The following is a 17,456-nucleotide window of genomic DNA, read 5'->3' on the forward strand; positions in this document are numbered from 1 at the left end:
CCTACACTTTCAGCCTTGAAGAACCATTTTAAATTTCTTTCTGTTAACATTTGATGAACAAAGACCACTTCAATAGGAACTCATTCTGTGGATAGCATCTCCTGGGTGAGGATGACAAGGTTGCAACCCTTCTTTGTATCAGAGATTTCTGGGAAACTCCCCCATCCTGCCTTGCCCAGGGTTTAGATCAAGCAGATTATTTGAACTTTTATCCAGTTGTTGGATAACTTTTATTGCTGATGAGAAGAAATCATGTTTAGAACATAGTAGGTGCTCAATACATATTTGTTGAATTGAACAACTTCCGGGAGTTGTACCAGCTCAGGGATATAAGGCTGGAAATCATACTTTGAAGTGTCTTTATGAGGTAAAGCAGCCATGGGAGGAATATTCAGGTTGAGCAAACTACCAGCAGACTCTGATTAGACTCTGGATAGGAAAAGGTTAGAAAGGATCTTCTGGATCATCTAGTCCAGATGGGGCTGAAAGGCAGGGGAGACATCTGCTAGAATGTCAGCAAACAGATGGAATAAGAGCTTTGCCTTTTTTATGGTTCTTTGTTTCTTCAGATTGATTCTCAGCGTAATTTAATTTGATGCCTGTGATAACCCTGTCATTATAACATTAGAATGAGTCTCTAATCAGAGCTATTTTTGTGTGTGTGTGTCCTGGCACTAGAGAAAGCATGTTTCATGTCATTGTTTATTGTACCACAATGTAACTGGTGGTGTTACAGGTGCATTTCGATTTTCTTCTATTGTCGTGATTTATCTGGTTGTGGAGGTACGTGCCTGTAGTCCTAGCTACTCAGGAGGTTGAGGTGGAAGGCTTGCATGAGCTCGGGAGTTTGAGACCAGCCTGGGCAACATAGAGAGATTGTGGGTAAAAACAATCTTAAACCCAAAGATTTAAAAGTGTTAAAATATAATCATGTCAATTGCTAAAGTATTTGCTATAAAAATCTTAATTTGGGTTATCACCATTTCTACCCTAGTTTGCTTCAGTACTAGTCTATCATTTTTTTAAGACAGATTTTTTTCTTTGACACCTTTCAGAAATTCTTGATTTAACTTTTTTTTTTTTTTTTTTGGTACTAGGATTGACTTCATGGGCAGTTCACCCCTGAGCCACATCCCCAGCCCTATTTTATGTTTTATCTAGAGACAGGGTCTCACTGGGTTGCTTAGCACCTTGCTTTTGCTGAGGCTGGCTTTGAACTCTCGATCCTCCTGCCTCAGCCTCCTGAGCCCTTGGGATTATAGGCGTGTGCACCGTGCCTGGCCAATTTAACTTTAATGTGTGTTTGTTTATGAAAAGAATTTTCTGTACTATGTTCTCTTATTGAAAATTATTTATTTTTTTTACAGGCAATTTGAACATTGCAAAGAGGGGTTTTAAGGCCATTTCTGATTTGCAAAGATTGTCTGTGACCCGAAGAACTATAGGCTGCAGTGACTGGATGTGCACTGTTGGAGAAATAAAAATGACATCCCATTATATGATCGCCATGTTTACCCTGATGAGCTCCTGTTTAGTCACTGCAGGTGAGTTGTGTCATATAAATTGAATAGTCATTATATTCTTTTGGATATATTTTTTTCTTCAATCTCTTCAGTTTAGAAGAATTTGCACCATGCTGATGTTCATGTAAAACTTGAATATTTAGGTTCTTTAAGTAAATAAAATGTTTGACCACAATACAGATATCTAACATGTTTGCCTAGACTAGGCATTCCAATGTCACTAATACAGATACTTCCTAACCTTGTTTAGGCAAGTAGAGAAAAAATATGCTAATGATTAGCACACTTTAATTTTTTTTACATGGATAGATTATACTTACATTGCTGTCTCTAAATAAAAATGTCAAGAAAGACACTTTTTATTATTTTCTCTATTACAAAGTAAATATGCCTCCTGGATAGAGATGCTTTTGGGATGGGATGCTTGGAAGGTATTTAATTTTGTCTATTTCATATAGATAGGTAGATGGATAGATAGTTTGGTTCTGGGGATTTAACCCATAGGCATTTTACCACTTAGCCACATCCCCAGCCCTTTTTATTTTTTATTTTTAGACAGGTTTTCACTGAGTTACTTAGGGTCTTGCTATTTTGCAGAGGCTGGCTTTGAACTTGAGTTCCTCTTGTCTCAGCCTCCTGAGCCACTGGGATTACAGATTTGCCTGGCTAATTTTGTGTATTTCAGATATTTTAACATGTAACTTTTTGAAAAGTAGAGAAAGAGGCTGGGGATATTGCACACTGACTTGCCTAGCAGGTGTGAGGCTCTGGGTTTCAATCTTAGAGCTACAAAAAGCATAAATATTTTTTTCAAAAAAATAGAGAAATGCATGTATTTTTTTGGAGACCATCAGAGTATTAGGTTGGAGCTGAGAATCAGCAAATGATAGTTTGGAATGTTGTTCCTTTATTAAGAGTTATCAATCCTCCACACCAACATCTTAGTGTTCCATGTCAGGGTTGCTTAATAAATTTGGAAGCTTGATTTACTCCATTTGTTGTAATTTGCTCTGTGTCTTTTCCCTAATGGCCACATAAACTAATTTGTTGGATCAGTTTTGGAAACTGGCAGGTCTCAACAAGAAAAGCATTGACTTGAAAAATGATTAGTCCCTTGGTTTTGGCTGTTGACTTGCGGGTACAGATGGAGGGGGTAATAATTACCACTTATTGAATATACACTACAGGCAGCCACTGGGCTGAACAATTATAGAGTATAAAAATGAATAAGGATATTTTTTATTTAATGAGCTTAGATAATCACAACTCTGAGTTGGAAATAATTACTTTTGCCACTTTATAGGTGATGAATTGAGATATGGAGAGGTTAGATAACTTTCAGTGTGACAAAGCTGGGAAGTGGAGGGTTTTACATCTGTGCTATTAACCAGGGTGTTGTACTGAAGGAACCATTCCACCCTTAGGGATCCCCATAGCCTCAGACCAGGGGTGGTATTAGGAAGGCTGAGTGGAAGTCAGTTGGGAGAAATTGGTTTATGAGGATGGAAAGCAGAATATCCCCCTCATTGCACATCCTTTGAAAGAAAGTTGCTTGGTTTTGGGTTTCCTTTTGAATGCCAGTGTGTGAATTTGAACTGCCCATTCTTCTGTTATTTTCTGTCAGCAGTTTCGTTTTGTCTCATTATTGAAGAGTTATTTGCCTTTTGGCCTGTGCATTAAAATGGATCTTAATTAAAATCACATTGAAAAGTAGTAGCAAGAGAGGAGAGTAAGAGGAAGAGAGAGAAAGAGAAACATCATGCTATGATGACAAGGTACAAAACCACCTTTGGTGGCTCTGAGCAGGGCTTTCTGCTTTCATCAATGCCTGAGTCAGACTGACAAACACACTGAAGAAGGTCTTTCTTGGGAATGTGGTGAGGTTGATGGCCCTGTATAGCCTTGATGTTTTTAGTAGCACATCAGTTTTGCTTAACACCTTCCTTCTTCTTTCAAGCCATGGTGGGGAGATATATATATATATGGTTTTTTTTAGTTGCATGCATGCTTAAAGCTTTGCAGAAGTGAAAGGGACAGTGGCATTGTAGATTTTTTTTTTTTTTTGACAGCATAAGGTAACTGATAAATGGCACAGAGATAGGGAAGTCTTTAAGGTAGAGTTTGTTGGTTGTTATTGTGATATAACCTAATAGGCCAAATGAATGAAGAAGTAGGGGAAAATGTTTTTTATATACCTATACCTAGTAGCTTTCTATGTGGGTGCTGCATACTATACTTTTGGGGGCATTATGCATGAGTTGTACTTCAAGAAGATAGTAATAATCATAATAAATATTTTAAGAGTATTTACTGTGTGCCAAGTCCCATTCAAAGTGCTTTATCTAATTTCATCCTTATAATACCCTAAGAAGTGTAGGTAGTTTGGTTATCTTGTTTATAGATGAGGACACTGAAGTACAGAGGGGTTAAGTAACATCCTCAAGGTCACACAGCTAGTAAGTGACAGAGTTAACCATAAACCTAATAAGTCTAGGTCTGGAAATTGAGCCATTAAAACTTTTATTTTTCAGATACTGGGAATTAAACCCAGGGGTGCTCAACCACTGAGCCACATCCGTAGCCATATATATATATATATATATATATATATATATATATATACACACACACACACACACACACACACATATATATTTTTTCCGTCTTCTTCTTCTTCTTCTTTTTCTTCTTCTTCTTCTTCTTTAGTTGTCAATGGACTTTTATTTTACTTAGTTATATGTGGTGCTGAGAATCGAACCCAGTACCTCACGCATGCTAAGTAAGCACTCTACCACTGAGCTATACCCCCTGCCCTCCTTAGCCCTTTTTTATTTTGAGATAGGGTCTTAGTAAGTTGCTGAGGCTGGCTTTGAACTTGTGATTCTCCTGCCTCAGCCTCCCTAGCTGCTGGGATTACAGGCATGCACCACTATGCCTGGCTGAGCCTTTAAACTTCTATACTATAGGAGAGTATTGATCTGAGGGGTGTTTGTTTTGAAAGAATGATAATGGGTTTGCTTGAGCCATCTATGTCCTTTTGAAACATTAAGAAATCACTTATCGGGCTGGGGATATAGCTCAGTTGGTAGAGTGCTTGCCTTACAAGCACAAGGCCCTGAGTTCGATACCCAGCACCCAAAAAAAAAAAAAAAAAAGTCACTTATCACCAAATCCTTGCTAAATGCAAACACAGTACTAGACTTTTAGGGATACACAAAGAAATGTAAGATTTATCCCTGAGTTGCTTGTACATTTAATTATGTTTGTAAAATATGACTATATAACAAAATAACCAATGTAGGACAAATGCCAAGTAAAACCCTGAAGACCTCAGAGGGGTCAGAAGAGGAAGCCCTTGTGGACTTGAGCAGCCAGCAAGGGCTTTGTGGAAACTCTAGTCTTCAGCTCTGTCCTCAGGATAGACTGTCTAGGATGGGAAAGACTCTGGGCTGACCAGATGGAGAACCATGCCTGCCATGTACTTGATATTTAGTGCTTGACTTTTTTTCTTTTTTTAATGGATGGATGACCTGGAGAATGGTGTAGACATACAGCAGGAGTCTACTTGGAAAGAAGGATGGGAGTAGATTGTGGAGGACCTTAACTATCAAGAGAAAGGCTTTTGAATTTCATTCTGAGGTTTGGATTTTCTCCATCCTCTGAGGTCCAAGGCATGCATCATAGAATTCAAACTGGGCCTCCATCAGTGAGGCTGAAGAAATTATCCTCATCAGCTTCAGACACAACAGTCCTGGGACACAGACTGATGTTTATCAAGGGCTTGCTAGTTAATTTTGTTTTAATAAGACAACCCTATGAGGTGGGTATTATTATGGTTACAATCATCTCCATCTTACAAACAAGGAAGCTGAGACTCAATTTGGTTAACAATTTGTACAATGTCCTGTGACTAATAAGTTAGAGCTGGAACTTAAATCCAGACAGTTGGCTCTCAGTCTAGCCGAAGGCCGCTCTATTAGCATCTTCTTATGTAGAATGAGCAAATCTCTTAGCTTGACTGATTAAGTTCTAAGTAAATAGCTACCAATGAGACATCCTGGAATCAGATGAAACCCCTTTGGCCTCCTCAGAAGAGATGGAAAGAGCTATCTGAGCAGAAGGACCCTTAAGTAATCTTTATTAGTATTCCCACTTCATGGAAATGTCCTTGAAGCTCTACATCAGAGGGAAGGCATAGAGTTCTTGGTAGCAGAGGGGGTTAAAGAGGTAAAAGGCCCCCTATAGATCTGCTGGGAGGGGGCAAGCCCAGTGGAACATGAGAAATGAGCCCAAGTTAGAAGAGTAGGAACCTGCTTGCTCCAGCCTGGTGGGTTTGGCTGGCTGTTCCTGGAAAGCCTTCCTTTTCCTTCTCTGCTTGTGGTGGAGGGTGAAGAAGGCAGGGAGCAGCAAGCCACAGCCCAGGGTTAGCGGTTGCTTCTACACAATTCATCCTTTCCTCCCTCCCTTGTTCTGTGGTTATGGTATAGTGTTGAGGGCCCGGTGGGCCCTGCTCTTGGTGAACATGTGCTATGTAGGACCATAATGCCTCCTGAGTAGAAATGGCCCGAGGTTACTTATTGGCACCTTATCTTGAGTCCTGTGATATATCTTATGTAAGAAAAGTGGGAAGTTTGAAAAATAAATGCTTGCTACTGCAGGCTGAATACTCACTACATTTTTTACTTTAAAAACCATTCCTACACATCTTTAAAAAATATTAGCTGCTGCCTCTGAGGCTTGGCAGTGTTGGGTAGGGCTGTGTTTCCAGGAGTTTTAATAATGAGAAAAAGAGGCATGCATGGAGAATTCAAGGAAGTCAGTTTGGTTGGAAGGGCTGGACTTGGCAGCATTCCATGGGCCCCTGTGCCAGATTGGAAGAGGTCTGCCGAGGTGAGCTCTGCAGAAACGCTGCTGGCATCCCTGCCAGGGGTTAAGATGGACACCTGGTTCCCTCATTTCACTGTCTCGATTTGGTGCCCAGATGCACCCTTTTGGAAGCTTGCTCACAACCTGCTTACCCAGGAGCAAACATTTCTTTTCTGTTGGATATACCTGGAATCTCAGGTAGAGTCCACAGGAAAATTGAGACATTTTTAGTCTGAGCTGTTTTCCTGCTAAGAAAGCTCTAAAGTCTTTGTATCCATGGGACAGCAATTGGAGATACCTGTTGGTTAATGCTTGGTTCAAAATGGGACAGCTGGCAGCCTTGGGGAATGTGTAAACTAATAACAATATCATATTGTATTTATAGTTTTCAAAATGCTTTTATATCTAGTATTTCATTTGATCCTCCCAGCAGTCTCTGGAGTAGGCAGGTATTACTTTCTTCATTTCCAGAATGACAAGTAATGAGGAAGAGCAAGTGAGTGATTTAGAAAGATGATTCAACTCTCGGTTAAACCAGAACTCACACTTCTGCAGAAAAACTGCTCCAACAGATTCTTTTGCTTTTTCTGCTGCCAAGCACCCCTTAGCACCTCACCCCTAGCACCTCACGCCTTAGCACCTCACCCCCAGCACCTCTTGAAACAGTGCAGCCAGGCGCTCTCCTGGGCACATGGCAGGTATTAGTTCATTTAATCCCACCAGAAACCCTGTGAGATCAGTATTTATTATTTTCTAATTTTGGCTATTATTACTGCTGCCCCCATGGCTAATATTATTATGATACTTATTTCAGAAATGAGGAGACTTAGCTTTAAGGAATTAAATATAATGTATAATGAAGACCAAATAAAGAAATAAGCAGAGAGGCAGACTCAGTGTTCATGCTTTTCCTGTTATGCTGCCCTAAAGGGACTGGCATTCTTTTAAAAAATATAATTTTTAAATTTACTTTTTAATTGACAAGTAAAAATTTTGTATTTTTATGGTGTACAACATGATGTTTTGTTATATGTATAACATACATGTTTGCATTGTGGAATGGCTGGATCAACCCGTTTAACTTATGCCTTACCTTGTATGTCATTTTTTATGGTAAACACTTAAAATCTATTCTCGTAGCAATTTTCAGGTATAAAATACATTGTTGGTAACTGTAGTCACCATGATGTACTATTCAGCTTTTGAACTTGTTATTCCTAACTGAAATTTTATATTCTCCTCAATCCTTCCCAATCCCAGCCTCAAGTAACCATCATTTTAGTGAGTTTGACCTTTTAAATTTCCACATAGGAGTGAGATTAGGCAATGTTTGTCTTTCTGTGCCTGGCTTATTTCACTTAACATAAAATCTTCTACTTTTGTCCATGTTGTAGCAAATGACAGATTTTCTTTCTTTTTAATGATTGAATAGCATTCCATGGTGTAGGTATACCCCCTTCTTTCTCTTCATTCATTCATCCTGCACTCTTTCTCTTGGACTCGAGACAGTGGCCCATGAACTTTGGGGTTTCTCCTCTCTGAAACTGAATGATCCAAGGTTGTAATTCCTAAAGGCAGGAGGCAGAGAGTGCTGACTGACAGCTACCACCAGGGAATGTAAAGGATGGAGGATGATGGGGTTCTGAGTATATCTCAGTGGTAAAGCACCCCTGGGTTCACTCCCCATTACTGGAAAAGAGAAAAAAAAGCCTTCTCCTCCAGCCCCTAGTTCTCTGGACACAGTTGATTTGATCTGTGATTATTTTTATTATAAAGTCTTTATTTTTGTGTTTAATTTTGCTCTTGGATACACAGGGAAAGCCTTTTTGTCAATTGTGATGCCAGTTATTACCAGGGTGCCAATTTATTTTAAAGAGACCATAGTGGATGAAGTGTCATGCATTTAGGGCATTCTCGTGTTCTCTTTGGATATACCATGCGTACTCAAGCATGGTGAAATTTTCCTTCTCCCCATTTCCTGTAGGTCTTTGCATAGAAACAGTACATATAAAATGCATGAGCATGCATACGCATGTACACAGACATACACATACGGTTTGGACAGTTAGTAGTAGTCAAGAAAGATGAGTTTATTTCTCAAAGATTCCTTTTCCCTGCAAAGATGAGTGGGTGAAATATATTGACTATAAAAAGGTCTTTTTCTTGTTTTCACTTGCAAGGAGAGTTTACTAATAGCTAGTTGGGTAGCTAGATGTACATATGGAAACATGGTTACTATAGTCATAGATTTGATGTCACAAAGGTAACAGGATCCAAGTTTCTCCTCCCTTTTCATCCTTATCCTAGGCTATGTCGTTGCTACCCTGCTCTATGAATTTCTGAATTATTTGGATTATTTTAGTATACCAGCTATGGTCTGTTTTACAAACAGTGGGCAACATTTTCATCAGGACAGAGCTATCCATATGTACCTACATAACGGTTTAATTGCTAAAAGTTTATACTTTTGACACAGTTGTGCACATAGGAAGTTAGATTTTCTCAGTTTGTTTGCTTTGGTGACTAATTCCTGATACTCTGGGGGCACCGTGAATCACTGATAGAGTTTGGAGCATGCTAGTTTTGGAAATGATGTAGGAGCAGAGAGTGTCTTGGGAAGTGTCCCAATGTGAGCCCTTTCCCTAGAACTGGCTCTGCCCATGGCTCCTTCCCGTGGCATCTACTATGCACAGAAGTACTTGCCCCTCTCAAATGACTGGACCACCCTGCACCATATCCATGTGAACCACTGACTTTCATTTTCTTTAAAATGTCATTACCAGAGTGATCTTAAAAGAAAAATTGATCTGAAGTCCAATTTAGTCATATTTTTATTTTCTGAGAGGGTGCTGGAAACCAGGCAGAATTTTAGAGGATTTAAAAATGCACTTGCTCTTAGAAGTTTCCTTCTAAGAAATAGGCAGCAGGTGCTCTGAAGCCCAGCTCTTCTACTGCCCTATCCTGAAATATTAAAAAAAAAAATTGGTGATGGAGGAGGAGGAGGAGGAGTGGTGTGTGGAAAATCTTACTATCCTCAAAGGAAAATGTTGATTTTAAAACAAATTTGAAGTTATTCTCTCTGTTAGCAATGAGGGGAACCATATATGGCAATAGGAAAAAGTTTCAATAAAACGGCTTCCAGTTCTTTGTGTTGCTTCTCTTTGTCCTCACATACCTGGATAGCTTTGTCCTAGTTTAGAGGAGCCATCAGAAGTAAGATCTTTCTTCCTTCCTGCCGCATCCAGAAGGATGCTCAGGAGAGTAGGGCCACAGCTTTTGGAGTCAGCCCCTGTATATGTTCTTTCTACCAGGACCCCACTGGGCTCCTCTGTGCTCTCCTGTGGAGAGCTTCCCAGTGGGTGTGTCTGTGTGTGACAGCTGTGCAGTTTTGTTGCTAAAGGTTTTAACTACATATCACCATTTATTGTTTTGCATTTTCCTTAAACTTTTAAAGAACGGCTGTGCTTTAGATAGACTTGACAATAAACTGAGTAACCTACTGAGTCTCAGGTGCTTTTCTGGCTTCTGAGGCACGGAGAGGGAGAAGGGATTTCAGAGGTAGTGCAAAGAATGAGGTTTTTCCCTCAATATGGTTAAAGTTTTGAAAGTGCTTATTGGTTGATTAAGCAGGAATTTATTGATCACCTGTTGAATTTGAGACACAATTCCAGGTATTGGAGATATAGAAGGGAAAAAAAATAGACAAAAACCCTTGTCCTCAAGAAGCAAGGCTCTAGTGGGGAGAAATAGACCAGAAACAAAACAACTATGCATATTTTAGCAATGGATCATTAGTGGTCATTAGGATCAATGGATAATTAGGGATCATTAGTGGGGGTGCATGACTTAAAGTCCAGTTAGGGGCTGAGGGTGTAGCTCAGTGGTAGGGCACTTACCTAGCATGCAAGAGGCCCTAGGTTTACTCTCCAGCACAGGGGGAAAAACCCAACCCATTAATTAAAAAAAAAATAAATAAATTGGGGTTATATCACTGGTAGAGTGCATGTTTAGCATGCACAGGGTCCTGAGTTGAATCCCTAGCTTGTGCACAAAAGCACACACATTAAATGTGTGTACACTTAATAAGGGAGGCCTCACTGAGATGATTTTTGAAGCAAGGTTTGAAGGAAGTGAGCTAAATGGATATCTCAGGAAAGTGCATTAGCACAGAGGTCCTAAGGTGAGAGTTACCTTGAAGCTCAAGCAATAGCGAGTAGGCCAGGTGGCTGTTGGAGTGGAAGTAGCTGGAGTAACTGGAGTATGTGGAGTAACTGGAGGGTGGGGAAAGGTGGGATGAGGGTTCATTGGTATGTGTGAGGTTGTGTATAGATTAGGATCTTGTTATCGATCATACATTTTTTTTCCTCTAAGTGAGATGGAGCCATCTGAGGATTTTGAGCAGAGAATGATATGATCAGAAGGATGTTTTAATAGGATCATTCTGGTTGCTGTGTTGAGAGTAGACTTTTGAGCAAGGATGGATTTGAGGATACTTTGGGTGGCTGCTTTAATAATAAGGCAAGAGATGAGAGGGGTCAGGATCACTTAAAACCAGGAAAGCGCATTAGCACAGAAGTCCTAAGGTGGGAGTTACCTTGAAGCTCAAGCAATAAGCTCAGGAAGGATCTTTGGAAGTGATATACTTATGAAATTAAGAATGACAATTCTGCGATTTTTTTCAACCTATAATGATTTATTTCTCACGTGAGTGGAAAACTGTCACATAACCTAATAATAGAGATAATTATTTCTACAAACATTAAAAGCTGTATCTTAAAACACAAAACAACCTCCACCAACCATTTAAAGAAAATCTATTCACAATGAGTGACTATCCTTGAAAAATCATTGTCTTAAAACTCTGAAACTCTCTTCCCAGTTTACTTTCCTTCCTGGTTGCCAAGTCTTGTTCTTTTCATTCCTCAAAAGTCTTACCATCTCTTGCAAAAGTGCTTCTTATAACGTTTTAAGGTGGTGCTTCAGAGAAATTTGGTCACATACAATTTTATATAGTAAATAGTTGTGTGTAAACCCATTTTTATAAGTTAGACTACTTATGAAGTATGCATAAGGAGCTCAAAACTTATAGCAGTTCTTTTTCTGTAAAGAAAATAATCACTTTTAAATATGGATATTCATATTGGTATTGCCTGAGGCAGGGCGTACTCATCTTGCTTGCTGAATAGGAAGTTTTGCTTTTTAGGGTTGGAAGTTATAAACAGACGTTAGACTAGTTCTTCCTAAACTTTGATGTACATAAGAATCACCTGGAGACCTTATTTAAAAGGCAAATTCTGTTTTAGCAGGTCTTTTTGTGTGTGTGTTTGTGTGTGTGAGTGTGTGTGTGTGGTGCTGGGGATTGAACCCAGGGCCTTGTGCATGTGAGGCAAGCACTCTACCAAACCAAACTATATCCCCATGATAGGTCACAGATTGTACATTTTCTAAATAGATCCATATGCTGCTGATACCGCTGCTCTGAGGACCACATTTAACTGTATAGATCATCTGTTTCTTCAGTGTACAGATTGTAACAGAACCTGCTCCCACCTAGACAATTGCTTAGTGTCATAAAACAGAGCTCAGTTTTAGCACGCTTTTGAAACGCTACCTTGAAAACCTTTTTGGTAAACTCATTTGTGTCAGAGTGAGCCATGTGCTGGAAAGGAAGTTGGTTCCAGGGAGTGAGTTTCACAGACACCTTTAGCTCCTGGCTATCCATGGGGTACACCTACAGAGACCATATGCCTCTTTCACCAGCTGGGGCTGTACCTTGATGTAATCATCACAGTTGTTAAAGCAGGAACCCTCTGCCTCCATTTATTCCTTTCATATGCCTCATCTGCCCTGGTCCCAATTCTTGCCTTGTAACTTGGTAGACCATGGTAGGAGGCTTGTGTTGATTCAGTGAGGGTGGGGACATTGATACAGGAGACTGAGGCTGAGGGACTATAGTTAATGAGGGAGGATGTTGGCTAACTGGATATAAGGAGTTGAGGTAACTCTGGGAGGGTGGGACTAAAAGTTAATGTTGTTTCCTACTCCATTCCTATAATCAGATTCCAGGCTAGAGTTTAAAAATTAATATTTTTTTAGAAAAGAAAAAAGGACCTAAGTTTTTACTGATGCCTATTAAGTACACTGACACCATATTTATTATAAATTGGGATAAAGCAATGAAAAGATTTAACTTCTGTGCCTAAAAAGTAGTGTTTCGAATAACTTCATTTATTTGCCATTGATAAATGTATAAGTTTTCCTGATTTACTTTCTCAGGCCTTGTCATTGTTATTCAATTGCACTACCACTGAGCCACAACTGCAGCCCCATCACTGTTATGGGGGGGCAGGGGACATCTACCACCTTACTTTGCCTAGAACTAACCATAAGCCCCAGGTGGTGGTCATTCTATATTTGAAATTGAACCAGAAAAGTCCAGAAGAATGCAACAACATTTTTTCTTTTTTGCTCCCTGCTAGCTTTTTTTCTAGGCTTCCCAAAAATGTGTTTATCTTGTTGGCCATGCATGTGGAACAGTCTGGGATCCCGTGTAGCATTAGATAGTGAAAAAAATAGAAAGATTTCCCACATGACTGACATTATGGGATGAGAAATATTGGATTATGCAGGATTCTTTGATTAGAATCCTAGATTGAGATTTGTTTAAAGATCTATATATTTAAAACTATAAATCTTTTTTAATTCTTAAATCAGTCTTTTTTGGGGGTGTAGACTAGAAGTAATACCAGTAACTTTTAGGTAGTAAATTCAGAATTTCTATTTATCAGGAAAAAAAATCTTTAGGGTAGAAGAATAGTTTGAACTTTAAGAGTTTGAGAATTACATGATTTAGGAGAGTCTTTCAGATTAGAGAGGACCCCGAGGGATTGAATCCAGCAGTACACCACCTTTGTCACCATAGGATTGTTTGCAAGGACAGCTCCGCTGTCTTTCAGGGACCAGGTCTCAGCCTGGCCCTGGCAGGTAGCCCGGGAATCTGTGTCCTCTGTTTTTTGCCAAGCTTAATTAGCTCTAGAAATACACTATCAAAAGCTGTCTGGCGATGTTTCATTAATGATACGGGGTGAATTCAAAAGCACTAATTAATTGTGTTAGATTATTTGCAAAGCCCATGCTGAAAAATCTAATGCCTGTAGGAGAAAGTTGGCAGAGAGACTGTGCAGAGATTAGCCTGGACCTTAGCCTGCTCAATTGCCTTTTGGAGTTGGGCCAAGAGGGGAGTTGCTTTTCTTTTAGGAGAAGTGCATGTGACCATATTCTTCCCTAAATTGCCAGTTGACTGCTCCAGGCCCTTGGATAATGCAGCTCATGTGGACCTTTGCAGACTTAGAGAGCCCAAAGGGCATCTTCAAGAGGTTTGGGTGGTTTTTGTTTTGTGAGAGAAACATAATCACTTAGCATTCATTAACTAAATAAATACTTCCCAAGGACCTCTTCTTAGAGAGAGGGAAGGGACCTCTAGTTTATTGTGAAACAATTCTGATTTTAAGTGTTAAATGTTCAAAGGCACAAGGAGCAGGCTTCTAAGGAGTGGTGTCCGCCCCTCCCACTTTAAAATCAGGTTCCTCTGGTTATCTATTTAAGGGGCTCAGGGCATTAAAAAGTGAAGTTTTTCTTCTTTTTTACACGTTTTTTGGAGACGAGTTCCTATTATGTTGCCCAGGCTGGCCTCAAATACCTGGCAACCCTCTTCCTCAGACTCTCAAATAGCTGGGACTATAGTTGCACACCACTGTGCCTGGATGGCAAAAGTGAATTTTTCGATGGCTGCTGCATTTGGAAAATGATGTTTAAAAGAATCTCAATTTGAAATCATGCACATGTCAACTGAAGTTCAGGGCATACTGCATGATAAAGGGAAAAACAGATTTACATTATTTTGCTACATTTGGCATATGTTATAGAATAACAATATTTAGAATTAGCTCGCCTGATAAATTGTAGAAAAATTTTAGAAGTCCCTGTTCCTTAAAAAAGGGAGTTTTGAGGCTTTTTGAGTTAAGTGCCAGTTTCTGTTGATTCTGAGGCAATATAGACAGTTGAAGAAAGTACAGAAGAGTATTTCAGACTTATCTAAGAGCCAATCATGTGTTGTATAAATAAGGGAGCTGTGTATAGCTCTGTTTGAAAACATCCATCCAGAAATCTTCCAATTCCTGGGCCTGGCCCTGTCTCCCACTGACAGCTCTCAGCAGCTTTTCCTGTCCTTCTGGACTTGGGCAGCATGAGTAAGTAGTTATGTACAAAGCCCAGACCAAATTTTACTTTATTAACATGATTCAGAAGAAAAGAATTCTAATGAGTTTCAGAAGACTGTGCTGAGCCATTTGTGATATTGTCAGATCTTCCTAAACTTAAGGAAGGCCCAAGAAAATCTATTCTTTCTGTTTATTACTCCACTTGGAATCTACTGGACCAAGCATATGTGAATGCCCCAGGAGAGTGTGTACTGGTGGAAGGATTTATTCCTGAGTGCACAGTGGCCTCTCTGTTTACTCTGTATGAGGCGGGCTCTTCTGAAACCCTGGACAACCTGCTTCCTCCTCAGCCACAGGCCTGCAGCAGCAGCTTTGAACTCAGCCCTTTCTGCAGATGATTCCTAGCCAGCTCTATGGAGTTGATAAGATCAAAGCCCTCAGCACTGTGAGGGATCATGAAAGATATTTTAAAAGTTGGAAATAAAGTCCTTGAACTGATAAATAGCTATGATTTTTCTCTGGGAAAATAATGTCAAGACTTACTGGTATATTCCTGTTAAGCTGTGAGATACCATGAACGATGTTATAACTAATAGTTAAATTGAAAAATTTAAAAACTGATTTTTATTGAAAAAGATAAAACTCAAGGCTGTTCTAAAATAACCATGGTCATTTGCATTAACATATTTGAGATGAAGATAGGGTCTAGGGTTTGCCAGTTAGAGAATGAAAAGTGCTCAGAATCTGTAGCTTGTTGTGTTTGTTTTGTTATTCATGAACATGGTATACCCTTTAATTAATCTAGCTTTTCTTTAATTTATTTCTGTAGTGCTTTTGTAGTTTTCAACTCTCTCTGGGTGTGTGTATGTATGTGTATATGCTAGAGATCAAACACAGGGCCTCATACATGCAAACCATGTGCTCTGCCACTCAGCTACATCCAACCCTCAGTAGTTTATTTTGAAAACTACAGTGTGCCCATATTACATATAATATTGCTTCACCATGTCTGTTTCATTACACTTAAGTTCTAGAACCCATTTCATAGTTACAATTCCATCCTCTTCAAACCACTCTTATTAATCATGATGAAAACTAATACTCCCTCTGGACATCTGGAGAGGGATCTCAGTCACAGGTAACCAAGGCCAGTTGCAAAAGTGAGCTTTTGGCCTGGCTGGCTTTGTTTTAAGTTTTCAGAACTCAAAGCTCAGTGTGTCCTGTAAGGAATATGTTCTTTAGCTGAGACTCAAAACAAGTGTTGTTGAGCAGGGGAGAGTCATAGCATCTGTTCACTGCAGTAAAATGAACATTGTTGTTTGTTTGAAACAAAAGTCAAAAGAAGTCAGGGGCAGTCTCAGAACCCAAAGATTATTCAATTGTTGTAACCTTTTGTCAGGTCCTTGGATTTTTTCCATCACAGTTTTGCTGGAGCACAGTTACTACAGTAAAACTTCATTTGGGACTTACAACTAAAGGATCTTGCAGAGATTTTTATCCTCCAACTATTGGTACTATCTGAGAACTTTATCAAGGTGAACAATGACTCTGTTAAACTGTTACCCTTTCATTTAGGGAAAGTAATTCTCTACTGCAATGTCAAGATTGGTCTTGACAATTGAAGTTGCAGATTAACTCTTTAAACCAGTAGTTCTCAAATTGTGGTCATGGATTTGAGACTTTTTCAGGGGCGTCTCTGAGGTAAAAAACCAGTTTTATAATACTGAGATGGCCTCTTTTTCACTGAGTTACCATTGTGCTGATAGATAGAAGCAATTGTATGAAATTGCTGGTGCCTCTACAGGAATCAGGGCGGCACTTTATTGCCTCACACTTACAGTGAAACAGCTGACTACCAGTTTCTTTAGTGTTCTTGATGAAGGAGTAAGACCCCTGAAATATATGCCTTTTTAATATTTTGTATGATGAAATGGGAAGTCTGCATATACTACTTCTACATTTCAAAATATGATGTTGCCTTCAAGAAAAGTGCTTCTGCAGTTATTTGAATTATGAGCTGAACTAATCTGTTTTTCATGGAACACCATTTTACTTAAAAGAACAATGGACAGACAAATGATGGTTATCCAGACTTTGGAATTTGGCCGGCACTTTTTGACAAAGTATAAAATGGGCCTATTACTTCAAGGAAATCAACTGAGAGTATTTGTTGCCAATGATAAAATCTTATTTTTCAAACAAAATTAAAATTGGAAAACTTTTATCCATCACCATGAATGACAATACTTTTCTGATGAGGTCAAGGGAGAAACTGTTAACAAATGTGATTTAAAAACAGATACCATATAATGAAATGTCTTATTAGGCTTATTTATATAACTCAGTAAATAATCTATTATTTTCTAGATGACTGATGTATGATGGCATTATAAAAATCATGCATGGGTAAAAGAGTCAACAAGGGTACAAGATAGAGCAGTTGATTTCCAAAAGCTTTTTATTTTAGAAAATTTTAGATTTACGGAAGTGTTGCATAAGTAACACAGAGTTCTTTTATATCCACACTCAGCTTTGCCTTATAATACCATCTTACATATAACCATAGAACAGTAATCAAAACTAAGAAGTGAATGTTGGTACAATACTATTAACTAAATTATGAAATTTATAGTGGGATGTGGGTGGTGCACACCTGTAATCCTAGCAGCTTGGGAGGCTGAGGCAGGAGGATGGTGAGTTCAAAGCCAACCTCGGCAAAAGCAAGGTGCTAAGAAAATGGGTAAGAAACTGTCTCTAAAAAAAAAAAATAGGTCTGGGGATGTGGCTCAGTAGTTGAGTGCCCCTGGGTTCAATCCCCAGTACCAAAAAAAAAAAAAAAAAAAAAAAA

At 39.1% G+C, this 17,456-nt stretch overlaps 1 protein-coding gene across 4 annotated transcripts in view; it reads left to right on the top strand.

Moving 5' to 3' along the window:
* Positions 1–17,456, top strand: part of Tgfbr3 (transforming growth factor beta receptor 3) — a 186,858-nt gene that overhangs the window by 19,903 nt on the left and 149,499 nt on the right. For all 4 annotated transcript variants that reach the window (XM_015500893.2, XM_015500894.2, XM_048814463.1 and 1 more), the window contains one exon: positions 1,368–1,544. In XM_015500893.2, the coding sequence (XP_015356379.1) occupies positions 1,460–1,544 (85 nt within the window). In that variant the 5' untranslated portion in view covers positions 1,368–1,459. The remainder of the gene's footprint in view (positions 1–1,367; positions 1,545–17,456) is intronic.

The sequence above is a fragment of the Marmota marmota genome, unplaced genomic scaffold, assembly GCF_001458135.2.
Source record: "Marmota marmota marmota unplaced genomic scaffold, marMar, whole genome shotgun sequence".
NCBI lineage: Eukaryota > Metazoa > Chordata > Mammalia > Rodentia > Sciuridae > Marmota > Marmota marmota.